Raw genomic sequence first — 22,320 nt, 5'->3', positions numbered from 1 at the left:
ATATACTGATTTAAAAAAGTATAATTATTTGGATGATTGAAAATAAGGATGATTGAAATATATTTCTGAGGTGACAAAAATTCAAGAAAAAGATGATTTCTTACAAAAATTAATCTTTATTATAGGAAAATTGGCGGAAATAATTACAAAATGTCATGACAAAATAAAGTGAAATTGCTTCGTCGTTTAAGCCTAGTATAACTCAGAACAAAAAGATCTCAGTTGGAACAAGAAAGGAAGCATGTGTTTTCTCTTGACGTTGGGTACTGTCAAATCGATTTTTTTACGAATTTTCGGAGAACGAATGATCTTATGAGTCTCATACTCTAGAACTATAATTCTTAAGCCTAGAACAACTGAAGTACTTTCAAAAAGTGGCCAACTTCATACACTCTAGGAAGGTCGTAGTTTCCGTGAAATCCCGAGTTAATATTTTGGCCCGAATTAAAGCTCGAATTCTACAACGCAGTAAGAGTTAAGTTAGTAAAGTAGGTTTAATTCTAATGATACAATTTATTCCTGCTTTGACTCTGATAATGTCTGATGATGTTTTCATTTTCTTTAGAAAAATAGATGCTGAATGGAATAGTGAGATTGAAAGTAGGATCAAAATTTCGATTCGCTTACTTTCTTTTTCCGTGCAAGACAATTCCTCCCGATTGCACGACAATTCCCGTTTGCCGTCGCGGATTGAAAGAAAGTGAACGAGCGGTAGTACGGAGTGGGGGGGGGGGACACTAATAGGAAAAGGATGAAGAAGGAACGGAAGAGAGGACGCGGGGGAGGAAAGAGGTATAAGGATGAACAAGGTGGAAAGGGCGTTTCTCTTTTATTCCGCCTGGCTTTTATCCGCTTTAAAGCTCCGCCGGTGTGATACCCAATCCCGAAACGTCTAATTATTGCTGGTTAAGTGCCGGTAATTGAAGGGGGCGAACAGATCCGTGAAATTGAAGAAATCTCTCCGCCTCGGCCGCCCGTAGGAGATCGGTTACCGATCGGAGTGCCCCGGCTACGGTAACCCGAGGAGCGCCTCGTTGTTAAATACGAGTCGCCGAGGATCTCCTCCTCGAACGGGCTCGCCTTCGCGCTTTTCTCCTCTTGTTTGCGCGCGCGCCCGGAGAAATTGAAATGTCAGATTAATACCACGGTGGCAACGTCGCTCGGTCAGAACACGGACGCGATATCGTCCCGTACAAATCGCCGTCGAATCTTGCGTCGAGGCGTTCACGGTGGCGGATTTCCAATTGTAGCACAAGTCATGATTAGCTGCGCTAATCTTGTCTTTTGCCGTGCATAGGGAAAATTTCGCGCGGTCGCATTACGAGCGACACTCCGTCTCCGACTAGTCAGATTTGACGTGACACCTTCGGCTCGTGTTTCCTCGCACAACAGGTGCGCCATACGTCATCCCTGGCGCGCGCTATTCGCGCCACGGGCCTCGCCGTGAATACATCATCGGACGAGGTCGAGCCTCGCCGACGAATCACGGCTTTCCCGAGCTTGGAAAATTTCCCAGATGCCAATTTCCGAAGCATTATTTTCTCCAGTTCTACTCGAGTCGAAATTTTAATCTTACTTTCAGACTCACTATTCCATTCAACATCTATTTTGACGCTAAAAAAAGTGAAAAGGGAAATTTTGGACATCATCAGAGTCAAAGCAGGAGTGAATTGTATCATTATAATTAAACCTATTTTGCTAACTTAGCTCGTACTGCGTTGTAGAATTCAAGATTTAACATAGGGCCAAAATTTTAACTCGGGCTATTTTGATGTTCCGTATCCTATATACTGAGAGAAATTATCTAACAAAAAATTAAAAAACGAATATTTCCGAGTAAATTCCGATCAATTTTTATATCCCATCAGGATATACAATTAAGTTTTATCATTATTACAATTTTATTTTATTTTATTTTATGGAGGGACACAAGAGGTTCAAGTCGACGACTATTAATACGGGCCTTTCTTCTCTTGAGAGAAATATTGCCAAACGACCGAGAATCGTGCAGTTGATTCGATAATACCCGCGAACGCGCGCTCCTTCCGCCTGTTAATCTCGAAGATGACGACATCGCGCGCGCGGTTCGCGTGCTTCCACATTCGGGAAGTGTCTCACCGATTTATCTTGATCCACTCGTTCCGAGCGGCGTGCGTTCGCTCTGCAATCGTCACTTCCTTTCTTCCGACCGCAAACACCGAGCGGAACCGTCGTAAAATCCCGGCGAAGGACCGCACCGGCAGTCGGCGATACATATTTGATCGAACGACCGCAGCTTCGCTCACGAGAGGGTGGAAGAGGAGGGGGTGGGCTTTTGATGAAGTGCCAGTGGCACACGGGAACGTACACACGGGGGGCAATACTAGACGTCTCGGCGGTGGCGAGCCGATATTTATTGCGCCCGCGGGACCTCACGCCCGTACTCTGATATAACTAAATTCGCGTTTATGGCCCCCTCCTCGCCCCGGTCTCCCGACGCGACGGTAGTTTCTATCTTTCTTAAGGAGGAAACACACCTAGAGAGCGCGTTAAATCACTCGCGGGGGCTATTAAATCCGGGATATCGCAAGGAGGATCCGAGGGATCGTCGAGATCGATTCTCCTGTGTGTTGACGGCGTCGTTGCAGTGAGTAGATACAGACAGATCGCGTCGAACGGACATAGGAGTTCTACGAGCGCATCTCTCTAGGTGGTAAGAGGAGAGACATTCTCGATGAGGGAAGCTATTTTCCAAGCGATTGTCTCTAATAATTTCGAATGTATCTTTTCAAGTGATTTCGCGAATTATTCTGAATTATTCGGAAAGATTGTGTCGTCGCGCCGACCGCGACATTTCGTCGGCAGAATAATTCGCAAGTGAAGCAATAGGAACGCGGTATTCGCGTTAGGGAGAGCGAAATTTTTCAAACTAAACACCCGCCGCAGGACGTGTCCCTCTCGAGCTGCACTCACGCGTATTCGTTACGTTTTATAATACCTCGCGACGCAAGGGTGGCTTTATGACGAATAAAAAGCCTTCATGGGGAAGATGAAATTGCGATGTGTGGAGTGAAAAGTTATACAACGGCCCCGTGCGTGCGAGAATGCGCGCTCCGCAATTTTTATGCCGGGCGGTTTACACCTGTACTCCTCTCACCATAAACGCCTCCTGTGCTATGCCATCGGCGCGGCGCGGATAGAAGAGCGATGATAATGCCGTTTCGCGGCATCTATCGCGAAATAATCGGATGTGAGCCCGCGAAGAAGAAAGGGGAAAGAGAACTACTCAGGAAAATTACAAAGAGAGCGACGCGACACTTGACGATATTGGAACGTATTGTCTAGAACGCGTCGAGTATTCCGCGAACTTTAATGCACGACAGGTGATCGGCTGGCGAAAATGTGGGTGGTGTACGGTCGTTCATGTTATTCGTGTGTAATAACGATGAGAGATCGTACTGACCTTGGTCTTGGACGCGTGGAAGTCACCGGCGATGTTCCTGAGATTGGCACCCACGCTCGCCCACTGCCTCTCGTTGAGAGTCTGGTGGCCAAGGTGGCAGCAGCAGGTGCTGCCGTTGCTGCAGATCACCTCGATCGGGCCCTTGTCCAGGACCGAGCTCTCCGAGGCGAGCCGTCTTCGTGGTCGTGGCCTTGGGCTCGGCAACGGTGCGTCACTCTCAGGAAACTGGAAGGTCGCGTCTCTCATCGGGCTGTTGGGGACGGAAACGGTCACCTGGGGCGACGGCGGTGGCAACTGGTCCACTGCCGACTGCACCAGGTCGGGCAGCGGCAGGTTCGACAGATCCTCCGTGCCGGGCTGCACCAGGATCACCAGGTGCTGCCGGGAAGCGTAGTCGCCGGAACGACGAGGTGCCCGATCTACGAATCAAAACGTAGACTTCTCGTCAAGACTCGTTTCGCGGCGCGAGATATTTCTACACGGAAAAGGAGAACAAAATTTGGTTGGATTGACCAAATATCCGATGCCAAATGTGAAGCCATCAAAATTCTGGCAACTTCAAACGGAATTCTGACTCCTTCGTATTTCACCAGATATTTGGTTGGACCAACCAAATTTTTCTTCCGTGTATGCGACAGTATTTAGCTGCTAACTGTTTGTTGCGAACACAAAGTTCTTTTCAATAACAATTGTAGTTTTATGACTATCTTCCCGAGAGGAAACCATTGAATTAGATTTGGAAATTAAGATTTAAAGATTAAGAAAAAAATATGACTTAAATAACATACATAATAATATTAAAAAAAATAATAAGAAAATAGATTTGAGTTGAAAATAGATCTAATATGACTTGAAAATTTATAAGTCTTTCCATATGTATACTGTTGAGGTCTATAATGAGAATACGAGTATAGCTTATGAATATTAAATTATGATACAGCGTACATTCTTATGCTACAAGCAGGAAATATTCTACTTTCTGCAATGCATTTGCATTTTCCCGATTTGTCCGATATTTAAATTGCACTTTTAATCGTACGCGTTTATTTCTAGCCGAAGGTCTAAGTCGATAGGTCTCAATTGAAAAATAGAGTTAGAAAATTTAGATTAAAAATGCAAGACGCAAAAGTTTGAAGAATTAGATTTAGCGAACGGCTGTAACGCGACGAGGAATGGACGTAGGAGCGTGAGACAAACACCAATCTTCTCGGTTCTTTCGCGCCCTACACGATCATACTTCTCATATTATATTTTATCATGACACACGTGCATAATTACGACATATGACATACTATTGCACAAAGACCCTGGAATACATTCGGACGCGAGGAAAGAGAATGTCGAAAGCTTTTGCAGTAAAAAGTACCGAGTCTCGTGCGTGCTTTATTTGAAATATTTGAACAACGCTTGACAATATCGTTAATGACGCGTTACGAGCCAAAACAGTCCGTATATCGACATCGCTGAGCGAGAACGACATCGCTGAGTAACGTTCGCTTTGAAATCGACGAGAATTCTTTACGACAAGTCTTCTACCGCGAGGAAACGCGCAAGCTTCAGTAGCTCAGAAGCTTCGACATTCGAAGTCACGTGGTCGAGCATTTTCTCCGTCGCATCGTGGATGCGAGACACGAGGAGTTGCATCTCCCAGTCGCATCGATGTCTATAAGTTTTTCGACGTGAGCGTTACGTCTGTTATGTAGCGAGTTGCGCGTTTCCTCGCCGACCACGCTATAATACGCAACAGTCGACAATCGTAATGACAGACAGACAGACAGACGGACAGAGAAAGAGAGAGGAGGCGTCACACAGGCGGGATCAAGAAAATAAGCGAGCTCGACAAACATACGTCAGTATCTCTGCTTGGAAAACGTACGTTATCACACGCTTGCGGCAGACTGCCTGTCTCGCGACTGGACGTATACACGCGCTATTATTTTTATCTTCCATGGTCGCGATTTCGAAGAACAGTCCTTATCGATAAAGACGCATCGTCGTCGTCGTCGTCGTCGTCGTCGTCGTCTCCTCCGCTACCGAGACACACTCTACACGCGTTTCTCGTTCCGCTCTCCGCACGTTTGCCGCACGTTCGTTGCTCATCCGCTGCTGTTGGCGAGATACGCTTTGCTCGTCGCGTTATCATTTCACGCAGTAGTTCTGTCGAGAGTGAGAGAGAGAAAAAGAACGATTGCGTCGCTTTTTGCCGTTGGGACGTAAAGGAGACCTCGAGTGTGTTTACACAGCATTAGAGACAATTACAATTAAATATCTCTCGAGCCTATAATCGGCACCAGATAAGACTACAATACGCCGGTAGTTGCCGATCGCGTTTCTTCTCTTACACAGATAACGAGGGAGCAATCATTCTCCACAGATAACAGCGGAGAGTGAAAGAGAGGAAGATAGGGACACTTGTCGCGCGTTACAAAGCAAGATCGCGATACACACCGCGCCGCGGCGGCTCCCGGCTGCAACCTTGAAAGCGCATCCTCGCGCGACTCCGAGTGAAAGCATCCCCGCGGAAAGGCGCCTGCCGTGCCGTAGGGTTCCAGAAACATTTAGACACGGCCACTTTTCATCTCGCGCGCGCGCGCAATGCATGCGCACGTACACGTAAACGTGGCTACGGAGAGAGAAGAGCCATGCGTGACAAAATAACAATTCCAGCGTAGCTCGCGGCCGTCATTGTCTCTCTCTCTCTCTCTCTCTCTCTCTCTCTCTCTCTCTCTCTCTCTCTCGGCCGTCTCCTTCTTTCTTCATCCGCCTCTCTTCTGTCTCTCTCTATCGTTTCCCTGCGCGAGCGCGCTCGCGCCGCTCTTTCTCGCGCGCACGTGGTTGCATCCTTGACATTTCGAGTAAACGTCGGCAGTGGCTCTCGGAGCTCTCTTTCACTTGTGCAACGCGCTCTCGCGCGCTCTCGTGTGCATGTGCATCGGCCACACATCGTCGCGCCGGCTGCGTTCGATTATTAAGCACGCCGCCGCCGTCGTTGCCGTTCGCCGACGCGAAATCTCCCGATGGTCGCGCGTTGAGGAGACGCGCGCGCGTGCTTTACACCACTTGCAAAATATACGCGAACGGCGCGCTCGCAGAAACGACGCCCCGTTGCTTTCTACTTGCTTTTCCAGCGAAATGTCACTCGCCGGCGACGAACGGCGTGAGAACGCTTACGCGCGCGCGCAGAACCTTTGGAGAGATTTATAATAATCGGACTCGATATTTATTATTCCGGACTCGCGCGCCGAGGGATTTACGTCTTCGCGCGCTTGAGCTCTTCTCTTCGGGTAAGATTAGCTCCTCTACGTCTCGGACAACGCGCCGGTCTCTGCTAATCGACTTTGTCGGCGAACGCCAGGAACTATAAATCCAGCGTACAGGTGTGCCACCATGCAACATGGAAATTGCAAGAAAGATCTGTCTAGGGGAGTCTATCTAGACGGATAAGTGGACTCGCGTCTCGGAATTTCGTGGCGTATCAAAGAGGTTCTCTCTTGGGAACGGTGGTCTCGCATGTTTGTCGCACGTCGTGCGCGTTTCTGGTCGGCAGAACGTTCGTTCGTTATCAAAGACGACTACGACAACGATGTGGCGTTTCCGTTTGACGAAAAACGCGGCGCGACTGTCCCGCTCGCCACAGCTCTCGTCTCTCACCTTTGTTCAGCGGCGTGTACCGAAAGCTCGTCGTGGCAAATCGCTGAAAAGGGCATAAAGTTCCGACGGCTCGCGCGCGACGTATAAAAGGCCGAAGGCTTTTGCTTCCCGAGCAAAAAGTGCAGCGCGCACGTGGCCAACACCCGCATGCACTCTTCGTGGTCTCTCGTGTGCGCACTTGGTCGTGTATACGTACACATATGTATATTTGGACCGAGCTATGTGCACTCAAACGGAGAAGAAGGATAGAGACGTTGACCGACAAAGAGAAAAACACAGAGAGCAGAAAGAAACTCGGCACATATGTGTGTGTGTGTATATATATATACATTTGCACGTATATATACACACATATAAAATGTAGGCGCGAGAGAAAGAGAGAGGAAGATAAATGGTGTAGCACGGAAAGCAAAGAGGACGGGAGAAACCGATGAGGAGAGGAGAGACGAGTCGGAGCGCGTACGAGAGAAAGAGACAGAGACTGCCGGTAGCATATGCGAGCATGTGAGTCACATGGAGCGCCCTTTGTACATAAGTGCAACGCAACTTGTTACAGTATATGTAACGGCGTGAGCCAGTTTCCACTGTGTGGGTGTACTCGCACGCGCGCGCAGCCATGTGTGTGTGAGCGAGAGTACGCGCGATCTGCAGTGAACGCTAAACTGCACAAAGAACCTCTCTCAAGGCCGCCGGAGCTGCAGCGCGCGACGCGGCACACGCACGCACGCACGTACGCGAATGCGTAAATGCACCTCGAGCGCGGCTCCTCTCCGCGTGCTCGTTCGTTCGTTCTCGCGCTTTTTATCGCGCCATACTTTTGCCATTTTTCCGGAACAATGGGACGACGGATACGAATTGACCTGCAGCTACGCCACGTAGTGACGTGTGTGAGCGGACTTTGCGGATTGGCCGTGATTTTCCGCGTTTGGGGAACGCGTGAGCGCGCTCCAACGCTTAGCTAATCGCTCTTTTCGCCAAACGCGACGCTTCTGCCATTCAAGGAATTCCGTCGAGTCTCCTTGTGCAAGTCTCTCGGCACGGACGAGTCTCTCTGAGAGTTCTCTCCGATTCTTGCTTTAGTCGTTTCGAATTCGCATTGGACGCGGACATTTTCTCGAGGTCCAGCAATAGCCGAAAAATGAATCGAGATCGAAAAAAGGGTTCGTCATATGTCATTTCCTGAAGCAATGCAAGTGGTTGTTTGACATAAAAGATGTTTTCCGTCTAATCTGTCCTGACAAGAGCGATATCTGCGACATGTCGCAGACGTCTGAAATTTCGAGGAAATATCTCAGATAAGAAGTGTCTCGAGGAGAATAGAACCATTAATGCGCACTCGCCACGTGATCAGTGGTTCTCTCTCGCGACACGTCGCGGTAGTGTAGTATGTACGCGTGGAACAAAAGCCGCGCATTCATTCCGGTGATTTGCACATGTATGCGTGCGTGCACATTCAAGTCGCGCGCGATGCGACCAAGCCGAGTATACAATGTACGTTGGAGGGTTTCGAGGGATGCACCAAAGCGCGCGTCTTCCTCCTCTCGAGGAGGAAAGGTCGCGCGTAACTATGTATCGAGAATCGATCACGGCGGCGGACAAAAAGGTCGAGCCCGTAGGACTCGCGGCGCACGTCGTGTACGCTTTACAGTTGATTAATAGGGAGCGTCATTATGTGTCGGTGATTTCAGTCGCTTTATCCTACCGAGCGTTACGTTAAAATAGAAAGAAAGACTGCAGAGAAAGAAAGAAAAAGAGAGAGAGAAGATAAAAGAGGGGAGAGAGAAATAAAACGCGGCAGCGCGATGATGCCGTTGCGTCAAAGTCGCGCAATTGCGCGTTGCGTTCTCCGCAACGTCTGTTGCCCGACGTGCGATCGCACTCGAGATTAAATTATTCTGTCGATCTTGACTGACGGCTGTGCAATATTCGATAATAAAATCGATACCACCGCGGAGCAGTAATGCGCCGCGGTTTGCGAGCAGTGAGATCGAGCGTTAGTTTCGCTCAATAGACTCATTATTTCCGACGAACAGAGCATCTCTCTCTCTCTCTCTCTGCCTTCTTCTCATGCTCTCTTTCCTCTCTCTCTCCCTCTCGATTGCTTCCACCTGTGCGAAATAACCGGGTAGTCAAGTGATGAATTCGAGCCTGACAGGGTAGCCACAGAGACACAACTGGGTCAATATTGATGCTAATTCAAGCCGCCCTCGATCGAGAGCTCGCTATTAGTTCCGCAATGCAGATAACCACGCGGCGAGGTGATCGCCGACGTCGTCTCTCCCTGTCAACTTGTTCTTCACTCGTGGCGAGAATCGCGCCCATCCCGATCATCACCGTCAATTTGTCGTCGCGGTCGCTGTGGCGACGATCTTCGACTTCGTCTCGCGCCTCTCTCGCGTTTTCGCGTCACAGTATCCCCGCGTTTCGGACGATCCCCTGATCTCGTTTCAAGGAGTATCTCGGTACCGCGGCGAAGAGACCGGCCAAGCAATTTCCGACGAGTCGAGTCCAGCCGGCCGTACGAACGATCACAATTATCAGCGCGGCGCAACGCAACGGCCGTCTCCGGTCCACCCGTCATTATTCCGCGAGTCCTCGGTAATGATCGAGCGAGTTTCGAGTGGAAATCGATTCCTCGAAGAGCGGATTCGCCGAATGAGGCAACGAGGCGAGAACGAACGAACGAACGAACGAAGGGACGAACGAGAGAACGCCGTGGGCGCACTTTGGGACACGTGCGACGGCGCAGGGATGCGTTCCGTGAGTCGCGAAAATTAAATAAAGTGCCCTCTTTCCACCGTCCTGCCTCCGCAACCCCCGCACCCACACGCGGGCGCCTTCGCGATTGTCTCGTTTTTTTATCGCCCGTTCGCAACGCGGAGACCTCGGTCCCCCGTCGTCATGGTTCTCCTCGTCCTCTCTCTGCCTCCGCCGACTGCTGTCGCCCCCGTGCCGTTCTCTTCTTCGTCGTCCCTGATAAATTCGCGGAGCGTGATTCGAGCCCATCACTCATGTGCGCGGGTAAGGACGGCGTAATAAAAGAACGCGACGTGCATCCGCCTCGTGTCCTCGAGCCAGCCGTTCCGCGAGGAACGTGTGCACTATCCTTTTTTGATATTTTCCATCGTTTACGTGGAGTTAATTGAGATGTTATTTATTGCGCGGGAGAGGTCTTCTCTTGAAAGTTATCCGAGAATTATCTCACAACGCGTCACGGCGACTCTCTCCGTGGAGCGACTTCAGAGGCCGCGTCTTCGTCAACGCGCGCGCTTATTTTCGACCCCTCGAAGAGCGAGGCGCTGAAGATCGCGCGAGAGCGAGAGCCGAGCACACTAATCGGTGTGGTATTCGGGCGCGGGCGCACCGAGTCTTTAGTTAGCCGTAGCTAACTCCTCATCGGTGCGCGTGCAGAAGCCGCACGTCGTCGCGAGCCGAGATCTTGCTATCTGCAGAGAAATCGCGCGGCGCGTTAATCAAGAGAGGATGCGCGCGTTACGGCGGGCGCGGCCGACGGGATTCGATGCGACCGATGAGATAGCGAGGAACGAAAGCGAGAAATTTGTAGGGGAAAGGGTTGAGGGCGCGTGTGTAAGAAGGAGGGAGGCAGCGAGTGAAAAGGAGGTGAAGAGCGATCGGCGATGCGCACACATGGAGGATCACAAGGGCCGAGCGCGCACTTGACTTTCACGCTCGATGAAATTTCGCGATGACCAGCCGCGATAAATATATAATAGTAGTCGGCGCACAATCACAGCGTCAAGAGAGAGAAGAGAAAGAGAGAGGGGGGAGGGGGTTGTATAGATAAAATCTGCCGAATTACATGAACCGGTGGATACGCGCGTGCCCCTATCTGACCGGTCTGCCAGAAACGGTTTCAAGGGACCGTAAAAATGTTTTACACCCGCGCGCTGCCGGGCACACGGGCAGTGCGGGGCGGACAGAGACGGAATGGAAGAAAGGGGGGAGGTAGAAAACAAAGCGGGTATTCTGCTCGATGAATATTAATGGCCGCAGGTATGGTTACGGGGCTACCGAAATTAGCGGGGAGCCTGTTGACTACTTCAATCGGGGCGCTAATTAACAGGCCGGAAAAGACACGTCCGCCGGAGATAAATATTCATTTGCCGCAGCACGAGCAATGTTCTCCCGCTGCTTGTTAGCCGCGGAATCTCGCGTTCGCGATGAGCGATCTCAAAAAGAACGCGAAAGAGGGAGAGACAGATAGATAGAGAGATCGTTTTTCCTTTTTTTTTTTACTGCATATAAACAGGCTTCAGTATACAACCGAATTAAGAACGCACGGAACAGGTGACAGTCAGACACTGATATTGCAGCGACATTCTAATTTAATGTTTCAATAATGGAGAAAGAAATTATGTTTTTTAAACATTTTGTAACGTACGCGAGTAAGAAATCACTTCTATCAACCGCGACTCTGAGTCCTAGTTTTTCTAATACTTATATTAATTTTCCCCGCACTATGGCATCCTGATTATTCCTCATGAATCCTAATTCAATTATGCATTCTTTTACTCATTTTAAAGTTGCGAAAAATTCTATCTCAGCCAGGAGTCGAACCTGAATCTCTCTACTTTTCTTTTTTTTTTTTTTTTTGGCATATCGCTGCATCTGTGCGAGCACGTGTTGCGACAACTTGGCGTCCCTGATACTTGTTTCTCTGATTAATCGTTATATACTTTCGACGTTAGATATTACCGATATTACGACACGGACTATTCACCTCATATCTGTGTAATTATCGAGGATTTAACGACGCGATTTAAACGAATGTAAATCGTTCCGGAGACGGAAGCGCGGCTAATAATTAGAGAGTGCGGAAGAAACGCGGTCCAGTGATTTTTTGTCGCCGCGTTGTCGGCTACACTTTGAAGCGCGCTACCATACGTTTACGTGTTTCGACGATCGCTCCTCCTTTGTCTCGATTATCGAGATACTTGCGTAACGACCAACGGCGTCAATGATTAATCGAACGCTCGAGCGCTTTCCATCGGCCGGAAATCGCCAAGACGCGCGTTTATTCTTATCTCCACGAAGATGTCACTTTGGTGCGCGCGAGCGAGTTAACGAAGCGTTTCGAGAGGAGGAAATGGAAAAAGTGAATCGAAGCGAGTGGGAGAGGGAAAAGGAGTAAAATACCCGATATACGCGCAATCGAAACGTAAAGGAAAGACACAATTGCCTGAAAAGTCATTATGTCGAAGAATCCGACTACTAAGATAATCTCCTGAAACACAATTTTATTGAAATATTGAAAGCATGTCATTTTCATGCACTGAGAAAAATGTTTAGTATTTGTAACTATAAGTAATCACATAGAAAAATAATTACTATAAGTTATGATCAAGAAAATCTTTCTTTTTTTATCAAATCCCACCATAATGTTAGTGATAACAAAAATGTGCACGTTACTACTACTATTTTCGTATCAGAGCAATCGAAAAATATAGTTAAGCCAAGAATAAATGTAATTTTAGTAAATCAATCATTTTTTTCTCTTAATGTAAAGAGTCGTAATAGCAAAATGCGATTGTCGAGATTACATTCCGGATTATCCTTGTTATATTACATTACTAATTTATTAAATTAGTAGACAACGTAAAAGAAACCGAGAAATCTAGGCAACGAGAGAAGATGTTTTGCCATTTTGCCATTTCAGGATATTGCCTCGGTATTATGACTTTTCAGAAAAACCGCACATCGCTTTTAACATTTGAATAAAATTATATTTCGGGATATTGCTCTCGAGGTACTCGGATTTTATAACTTTTCGGATTAAATTGCCACCAAAATTTTGAAACTGTGACTAGACGAAACGTTGCGTGCTCAGCCCGATAGAAAGATGCGCTGTCGAACGTCCGTCTCGTGTCGCGATAAAGTTTCACATGCGGCGATAACGGATCGTCGTCGACGAGGAAAGAGAGGAGAAAAAGGAACAGGGAGAGAGAGGGAGAGAGATCGGGAAGTTCTCCTCTGTCGTCCGAGAGACGCGATGAATTTTTGAAGAATTCTGTCAATAGCAAGCCGGTCTCGCCGCGCGATGAATGGCTTGCGGAGACCCGAATGACGAATTTCTTTTCAATATTTCATGAAGTCTATAGACTCTCCAGTCACTGTTCTCATCCCGGTTCTATCGATCGCCTCGTCCGTCGCTACTAAGTGGACTATATCTCCGACTGGCTAAAACCATCTGGCATTGCCCAGGTTATCAAAGTGTCAAGGGGATGAAATTAGCAGGAAGAGGTAGAATGGAAGTGTCCAGGTCTCATGGTGGCCTGTATTTTTCGCAGGGTGCTAGAGAATAATCATGTAAAATTTGATCCAGATCGGTCAGAGTTCAAGTGTGTACAGCCAGACAGACAAACATTCTAATTTATATACAGAATATTGTAGTAAAAATTACAATATAACTTTAGTAATCTGGGAATAGACTGACATTACTATGAAAATTATGAAAATTATAATAAAACATAGTACAAATGACAATAAACATAAACATGAAAATTTTTACTACATTTATGATCATTTTTACTATGTTCACTTTTACTAAGTCTTACTATAATTCTCATCATAGTGTCAGTCTATTCCCGGAGTACTAAAATCGTATTGCAATTTTTACTGCAAGATTCTTTCTCTCTCCGTGTAGGCCCGGGTTAAATCTCGCTTAAATTCGCTTACAATTGAGACTTTCGATTAAATTGCATTAAGAGCGCGACGAGCCTCCTGTCGCCAACTTGAGGAGGCTCTCGCCGCGATTGCAGCGTGAGCCTGCAAGCCCGAAATCCCGAACAGCTGTTGCGACACAGCGACTTACGAGGGAGGGAGAAGGGCATGGCGGGAGATGGATGGTACGAGGGACAGAGAAAGAGAGTAACGTAATACGAAGTTCAGTGTCAAGTGCGTATCGCCTTACCAGCCGGTCACCCGATCTTTCTCGTACCGCGAAATTGAACTCCGTCCGATTAGAGTGATCGTGAGCGACCGATTCGTCTTATCGGGACGACTCGTGGGAAAAAAGAAAACGACGGCAGGAGATAACGAGATAAGTCGCGTGTTATTGTCTGTGTCAATTAATTTCGATGCGGGAGCGCGTGCGCTTCATCATCGAGCGTCGAACGTGAACGAATTAATTTTGCGTCAGGGTGAACGGGTCGGCCGGTCGTATTTTTCGCAAAAATGTCGCATAGAGAGGAAGAAGAAGAACTGCGACGAGGGTGAAGGAGCGAGAGAGAGAGAGAGAGAGAGAGAGAGAGAGAGAGAGAGAGAGAGAGGGAGCGAGAGAAAAAGAAAGAGAGGCGGCCTTAAAATACATTGGCGACGCGCGCGTAATCGCGATTGCCACACTCTCGTGAGGCGCTCTCGCCGCGCGACGATGACGAGAGGGGGAAGTTTTCTGCAAATGTTACGAGGAGACTCCGCGGGACTGCCCACAGCTGTTCCTATAAATAACAACCCCCGATTTGATGCAACCACGCGAGTGCTCGCGGCAATTCTGCATCTTCTCTCGCGAAAGCGCGGCAAACTATGGTTATTGACCCTCGCGGGCGCGTGTGTGCGTGCGGCCCGGCACTATTTCCGTTCGTGAAATAATGGGCCGAGAGCATCGTAACGTGTGATTTAAGCGCGCGCAGGATGGACGGAGAGAACGAGAGAGAGAAAGAGAGAGAGAGAGAGAGAGGGAAAGGAGTCCTCCGCAGGTCAGGGCGTCGACTGCGTAATCCTGTTCGATCCGAGAAAACGTTTATCCTTATTAATCATCGAGTACCGTTCGTGTGGATAATTAAGGACGATTTATAAGTAATAATTGCACAATACGCGCTAGCAAATACGAATAATCTCGAAACAGTAATTTGGAATTTACAGCTACGCCATTGCTTTCGTGTTTGGAGTATCGATTTAATGGCATTTCTAATGACTATTGACATAGTATTTCTAACGACATGATTATTATCTAATGACAAAACGAAGAGACACCGCGTACACACATGTATAAAACTGCATTTCAATAGATTTCATGAGTAAAGGAGAGTTGCCGAAATCCTACCTCATCAATCGTGCCTGAAAAAATTCTTTTAAGTGTTTGTAGCATAAGATAAAATATAATCTGAAAATGTTTTGTTGATATCTCTCATTGCTCATTTATTTCCAATTTTTTTACTGTTAGATGTCGCTCAGAGTCAGCAACATTAAAGAAATGGATGAGTTACGATTTCGACAACTCTACTCGAGGTTTCAGGCGCTCGTAGGTGTCGAACGAAAAAGTCGGCAATCGCGTAATCTCGCCGGTAATATCACGCGCGAAAGGCAGAGAAGAAGGAAGAGAAGAAAAATAATAAGAGCGACGTGTGCTCGCATTGAAACGACGGCATTACGATCGAAGGTCCGGTGTTATTGCGCACGCGTCGCACATATGCACCCGTATAATTGCATTTTCTCGGATGCGCGGCTTTATTCGCGCGGCAAAGCGAAATGCAATAAAATATATTATACAATGAAGCGGAGGATTTATCCGCGAATTCAATTATCCATCACGGTCGAAAGATTAAATCTCCATAAATTACGCGCTATACCGGCGATGTTCATTAGCGACACGGTTCGAATAGCCGCCAAGTGTTACGAGCGTAATGCGCGGTAAGCGTTACCGCATATATCACACGCGATATCTGCGCTCCTCCCGATATGTTCTTTCACGCGCTCGAAATTAAACATACACTCATATACGCACACGTCACGGGCGGCCTCCACAAAGAATCTTCGATTGCAATTATCAAACCACAAAGCGCGATAACAACAGAAGCGGGACGAGTCTCGCGCTTCACGTTCGCTGTTCCTATATTTCTCCCAATAAAGCAGAAAAGTATTATAATGCTTGGAAACACATCCAACTCTGGACAATCTTGTTGTTTTGATCTTTAAATACGCGTATCGAAATTTTCGACGTAGATGAATACATATACATATTGAATGTGCATATATTCGATACTCCGAAGGTTTAAATATCCGTATTCAAAGACTAATTCGTAAAACTCGTAAGAATTTGTGAATGGATCTGCAATTCTATGCGGACCGTATGTCATATAATAACTCGTAAATATCTACAATTTTTTTTTGTTTTTTTTCGTAAGCTACTTTACGATTTACTCGTACATTTGCTTAGAATTGCAGCATTAGACTCATATTATAGTATAATAGTCGTTAATAGTCGTTACTTGAAACTCTTCTCAAGTGAGATACTCAGATCTGAGTTTAGAGTTAGATGAGAGTTTTTCAATTGAACCGTAATTACAGATATATTGTCACAAATAACATTATTCAACTAAAAAAACTTGAATCTAGTTCTGAAAAAAAAATCTGAGTGTCTCACGTTAGACAAATTTCAAGTGACGATTATTAATATAGCTCTAAGACAGTAAGAATACCCAGGCCTGTGTACACGCTCAGGTGTATCGGTGTTTCTTTACTAAAAAGTTTCATTCGCGCGGCAATCAGAAACGTCACGGAGGAATCCGCCCGTACTGTACGATCGATCGATCGAGTGTGCGATTTTCCGGTACCAGTTTACCGATCGTAACGTATCTGTGTGTCTGTATCGCGGTGGGAAATCGCTAAAGACCTGACGACCGGCCGGAGTAGCCGCCCGACTCTCCTCGTGGATTTTCCACTTGGTTTACGGCAAACAGCCGGGCGTACGCCCCGACCGGGGAGGGAACAAGCGATGGATGATGTCACGCACTTGCGGTTGATAGCCGCAATCTCTCTGCGAGGTGCGTCGGCACGATCGACATTCGAGATTCGGACATGGTCGCGGCACCGCCGGGCTGCATCGCGTTTTATAGCGCGTTTTACTGCGTGTGGTGCGGCTGACCAGTGCTCTCTCTCTCTTTCTCTCTTTATCTCTCGTCTCTCTCTCGCTCGCTTGCTCGCTCACTCGCTCGCTCGCTCGTTCTCTTCTCTTTTTCTCTCTTGTCCCCCGTGTTCCCTCGCGCATCCACACTCCGGCCACGATCCTCCTCGCTCCTCTGTCCTCCTCTCTTTTCTCTGTAAAGGAGGCACGACCAGCGCGGCGCAGGGTCACGGCCGGACATCGTCTGCTGTACTCTTTCTCTCTTTCCTTCTCTCTCTCTCTCTCTCTCTCTCTCTCTCGGCGCTCTACACCCACACTACATCTGTTCTACCCGCGTAGCGTGTTCCCCCTATCTCACTGTCTCTCTCTTTCTCTTTCTGTCTCTGCCTCTCTCGCCGTGCACTCTCGTAAAGCTGAATTTCAATGTGCGCCGAATATGAGCCATCGCGATCTCGCGAAAGACGTTCCGTCGCGCCTTTGCGACGCTTCTCTATGCGAAAATCAGCACTGTGTATGTGTGTACTTCTTTCTCTCTTTTTCTTCTCGCTAACTGCTCAACGCGCGCCAAAATTGCCAGTATCGTCGAAACGTCGAAGAGAAAACGCGGCAGCTATTTAATTGGCTAGATGCCTACATATTATCAAAGTTGAATTGCGGCCCGAACGAAGATATATTTGTGCAGATAACGAGCACGAAATGAGCACGTACCACACTGGTCGAATAAAGAATGTTCATAATTTCAGTTAAATGGAATTTGTTTAGAAAATTCAAGAAGTCCCAAGTGACGAATCTATTTAGAAAATTTAGAAAATCTAGATGAAAACAGTTCGTTTGGAAATACGGATTTTGAAAGCGTAAAAAGTTGCCCTCTGAAAAAGCGTGTCATTAGTCGAATTAACTGTCGAGGGTCCCTCATAATAGCCGTTTCCAGATGAGAGATACATAATGTTAGGCTTTTCACGTACGTGCCTACACATACACAAAAGAGAAATGTTCCAGGTTTATTTTTCTCGTAAAATCGCTTATATAGCCATAGGACAACCAGGTGTGGCAAACGTTGACTAGTAGTAATTCCGGGATTTTCCGCAGTGTTTAGAAAAAATGCGCTACAATTTCTACCTGGTTTTACAGCGAGCTCGACTCTGTAGTTTGCTCTGTTCGTTGACGTCGTAAAAGTTTCGAACGTTTCGCTACTTATTGAATCTCCAATAGAACAACAGATAAATGACGATATTGTTGTTACCATAAATCATTCGGAACAGCCACACAATAACTTTTTTTTTCGCTGCCTGGCAGGACGAAGTGCGTAGATAGTGCTACTATGGTGTAGAACCTTGGTCGAGCGTGCACAAAAGAAACCTCGGTTCGTGTAATTTATTGTCCGTAGCCCCAGACGAAAACTCGACTGTAGAAATCTGCTGCGAGGATTTAAACAGAGATATTGGAAAGATTTCTACGGCGGATTTCTATTCAATCAATTGTTTTCGCAATCAAGTCTTAACACGTTTCGAATGTTCAGACTTATGTCCTTGGTCGCGATAACGCGACTATCGTTTCTTGTAGTCAAATTTTCGTCTGGTCCATATTTTATTACGCAAAGTGATATTTTCTTTTCCGCGCACACACTTGCAACAGGCAGAAAAATAACGCATCGTAAATCCGTGAGAGACAAAAAAGAGGACAAAAATTACAAGAATTCCCAGCAGAAGTAGCAGCTTTTATTGCTTTCTTTTTTTTTTTCTTGACGTTTCATTTCCCGAGAAGTAAACCCACGCTGTCACGCCTGATCTCTCTCTCTCTCTCTCTCTCTCTCTCTCTCTCTCTCTGGCGGAGAGCGATTTTGTCAATCTCTGACGTCAAGGTGCGCCCGAGGCGTGCAAAGTCGCGAATCGACGTGTCCGAATTCTCTACGTTACTCGACGCAAAACGACGCAAAACGAACAAAATTGTTGGACGGTGACTCACAGAGGCAATGACCGCGATCGACGATGAGATTTTTGCGCGAAATGGTGCAACACTCACGGGATTCTCGTCGGATTCGGGGAAAGTTACGAGTGGCCTGTTATTCCGTCTGCCTAAAGCGCTTCCAAGGCGATTCCAAGGCTTCCAAGACCTTCTAATGCCAGAAACATGCACATGATACGAACACGGATCCCTCCACTCGAAATCACGTTCGCGATGAGTGCGGGAAGGCACTCTTCCCGAAGCAGAGCGGGCTGTGCGCGCGTTCGCGCAAGGGGAATTAATCGCCGGCACCGGGCGCGGAAATTAAAATGTCACACACGAGTCCCTCGCGTATTTCTTGCGCTGCTCCGAATTGTTCCCTGCCGCAACCACGTGTTGCACCACGGAACACTACTAACCGAGATATTATCGAGCGGCCGTCGCGCTGCGCTCGCGAGGGCCGCGTTTATCTCGTCCGCTGGCGAGCTGGTGACTCTTTAGCGATACGACAGCTTTCAACGATTCCGATAGTTTGAAAAATCAAGTGGGCTCGGGCGATTTGCGCTGGACTAGCGCGGAACTAGCGAGTTGACGTCGCTCGTTTACATTAGGCTTCTCGATCAGTATGTGAATGAGTCAAGAAATTGCTTTATTCGATCTCTTTTTCGATCACTTAGACACATTTATTGAACATATTTATTGAACGACATTCGTCGTTTTCACGCTTACAGAGTGCCGAATCTCGGCTCACACAATTGTTTCGCTTATCGTTATACATTATTCACAATTTTTTCAGTCATCGATTACAAACTTTGTAATAATGAACATAAAGAGCAGAGCACGTCGCTCTGGATTTTCGGCAGTTGCGCTTCTCGCGCTTGCTCTTCGCTTTCTTTTGCGGTGAACGCATGTCTCGATCGTCCCACGCGACTAGCAATGACCGACGGTCGTGACGATCTTACAGTAGTGATTCGCAAAAGTTACAAACTGGCAAATACTCCTTCGCTGTTGTCGTCAATATTTCTATCCTACCTGTTTCCCCTCAATTACCACGCGACTCAATTACCTTCAAATCTCACGCTAACATCTGTTAACAATGCTCCTACTGCGCTTCCGCGTCCTTCACCGTGACGCCCCTCTCAACGCCCCTCTTCGAACCGTGAACGAATAAATTTTCTACAGATAATTCCGAAACAAGTAAACGTTTCCATGCCATAACAAATCGATCTCGAACAACCAAGTCGTCTTAAAATGTCAGGTCTTGGGCGCGATAGGGGAATGCAGTTTCATTCGTAACGCAAAGATCGACCTATCTGTCAATCGTTGGCTCGCTCGCTCGTTCGCTCGCTCGTTCGTTCGGCCGCTTTGGCAGCGTCTGACTTCCCTTCCCGATATGATTTCGGCCAATTGATCAGCGATCCAGCGCTTCATCGCGCGTGCACGCCTCCTCATACATTTGCAGTATTGTAAAGATTAAAGAACGGATCAACTCACGATTTCGTGACGGATGCTGAGCATTCCTGCTGCGGAGTGCGCGATGCAGGGCTGCGTACAGGTCCAGCATCAGCGTCATCTGATGCGAGTCCGCCTCGCCGTCGGTGGGCAGCGCGAACGGTATAGCCATGCTGCTGCTGCTGCTGCTGCTGTTTCTCGTCTTCTGCTTTGCGACCTCTTGCCTCTTCTTCTCTTGCCTCTTCCTCTACCCTCGATCGCACGTGACCGTCCGGAGCTCTCCGTGACCTCTGACCGCGGTCCACCGGTCGCTCTCTCCACGCACTGTAACCGAACCAAGCAACGTTCGCGGTTGAGCTCACTGAGCACTCAAAATCTCTCTGACGTCTCTCCTCGCGCACCAGTTCGTCTCGCGAACGAAATCGTCGCGCTCGCGCGATCAGTGTCCTGATCGACGATCTAGGCTAGCTAACGCACGCACAGAATCGCGGACGCGTTGCACGCGTGTGTCCCCTCGTCGCACGTGACTGTTCAGTTCACCGGCGCACGCTCTCAGCAGCGTGCATCGTCGCGGATCGCACGTGGTGCGCGATGTGCGCGCACGTAACAGCGATTCGCCCCCTCGTGACTCAGGAGCGATCCAGCTGGATCCTTGTCCTCGTGGCAAACGACCCCTCTCGGAGAGCCCGAGAGAGAAAGATAGAGAGAGAGACAGGAACGTGCTGTGGTGACAACGCGCTGACGGAGCGGATCTCTTTCCCGAACACGCGAGAGGTCGATGATCCTCCTCTCGCGCCGTTGGAGCACTCGCTCGTTGCGACGCGATCACGACCGCGTATGAACTGTCTCTTTTTACTTTTCGTTAATTCCCTCCTTCTTTCTCCCGTGCGACTTTTACTCGCGACAGCTGTTCGTCGCTTCTTACCTTGAAACACTGAGAACTCTCGTGGGCACAGAGCAGAAACTTGGAAAAGTGCGAGTCCCCGAGGGAGAAAGCGCTTTTCTCGAGCGATCTCCGCGAGCGCGGTTCAATGTCCCGTGACCCGATGGGGCTGCTTGGCACTGTGCGGTTTACACGTGAGTAGGCAACACAGACAGGTGTCGATTGCGCGAGCCACAGATCGTCGTGCGAGCACGTGAGTTGTCCTGGGGTCGCGCGTTGCCTCACCGCGACGTCGGACTTGACGTTGACGATCGGCGATGACGACGACGACGACGACGACTGCGAGAGCGACGTACACCGTGGCGAATTAGCCACGCGAAACTGTGTCCTCTTTGGCGCGATATATCACACGCGTGTATCGGACTGCGCGCACGAAAACAGACAGAGAAAGAGAGAGAGTCGATACGGGGGAAAGCAGAGCGGCACGAGATCTCTCGACTGAGCTCAGGTAACGAGAAACACGTTTGTACTCCTCGAGGTCTGGCACGGTAATGATTCTGTGCTTTCCTAGCGACTCGGTACGCACGTTCTGCCGGCTACCCCCACTTGGTTTTGTGCGGACGAGCGATCGCACGGTGGGGACACGTGCGCACGCAGCCGTTGGAGAAGTTGTAATATAGGAGTGGGGTGGACAGTCGATTTAGCCGGGGTGGGGGACGCGCGACGCGCGAGGAGCGTGACAATACATTGTCTACCGCTCGGAGTGGTTACGTTTGAGCACCAACAACCACTGCGATCGTGTGTGTTTTCAGTCGCCAGATAACCGCGCCGCCACGATGCGCCCAGAATTCCGTATGAAAGATAATTTAATGTCCCGTCGAAAAACGCACGCGGGAACTGCGCTTCAGCTTTTCACACAATCCGATTCAATATTGCGCTTCTTGCGCGGCGGGGGAGTAATCGCGTGACTAATCAAACTCCGAACTCGCAATAAAACAGAAGAATCTAGTTAGAAACGTCAACATTTTCTACATATATATATATATATATATATATATATATTTTTTTTTTTTTTTTATTTTTTTA

At 48.1% G+C, this 22,320-nt stretch overlaps 1 protein-coding gene and 1 long non-coding RNA gene across 3 annotated transcripts in view; one reads left to right on the top strand and one right to left on the bottom strand.

Moving 5' to 3' along the window:
• The window catches only part of LOC116845258, a 366,503-nt gene that overhangs the window by 193,652 nt on the left and 150,531 nt on the right, over nucleotides 1–22,320 (top strand). The gene's annotated exons all lie outside the window — the stretch shown is intronic.
• Nucleotides 1–22,320, bottom strand: part of LOC116845254 — a 50,679-nt gene that overhangs the window by 18,481 nt on the left and 9,878 nt on the right. The window contains exons 1-3 of one of the 2 annotated variants that reach the window (XM_032817736.1): nucleotides 21,277–21,790; nucleotides 20,394–20,675; nucleotides 3,443–3,861 (exon numbers count right to left, since the gene is read on the bottom strand). In XM_032817736.1, coding sequence (XP_032673627.1) covers nucleotides 3,443–3,861; nucleotides 20,394–20,523 — 549 coding nt within the window. In that variant the 5' untranslated portion in view covers nucleotides 20,524–20,675; nucleotides 21,277–21,790. Of the gene's footprint in view, nucleotides 1–3,442; nucleotides 3,862–20,393; nucleotides 20,676–21,276; nucleotides 21,791–22,320 lie in introns of those variants that run through there. The other variant, XM_032817737.1, reaches the window with a different exon arrangement.

The sequence above is a fragment of the Odontomachus brunneus genome, unplaced genomic scaffold (assembly GCF_010583005.1).
Source record: "Odontomachus brunneus isolate Ranch 3 - 2012 unplaced genomic scaffold, Obru_v1 Obru_scaffold_050, whole genome shotgun sequence".
Taxonomy (NCBI): Eukaryota; Metazoa; Arthropoda; class Insecta; order Hymenoptera; family Formicidae; genus Odontomachus; species Odontomachus brunneus.
This window is presented reverse-complemented; position numbering and strand designations above follow the sequence as displayed.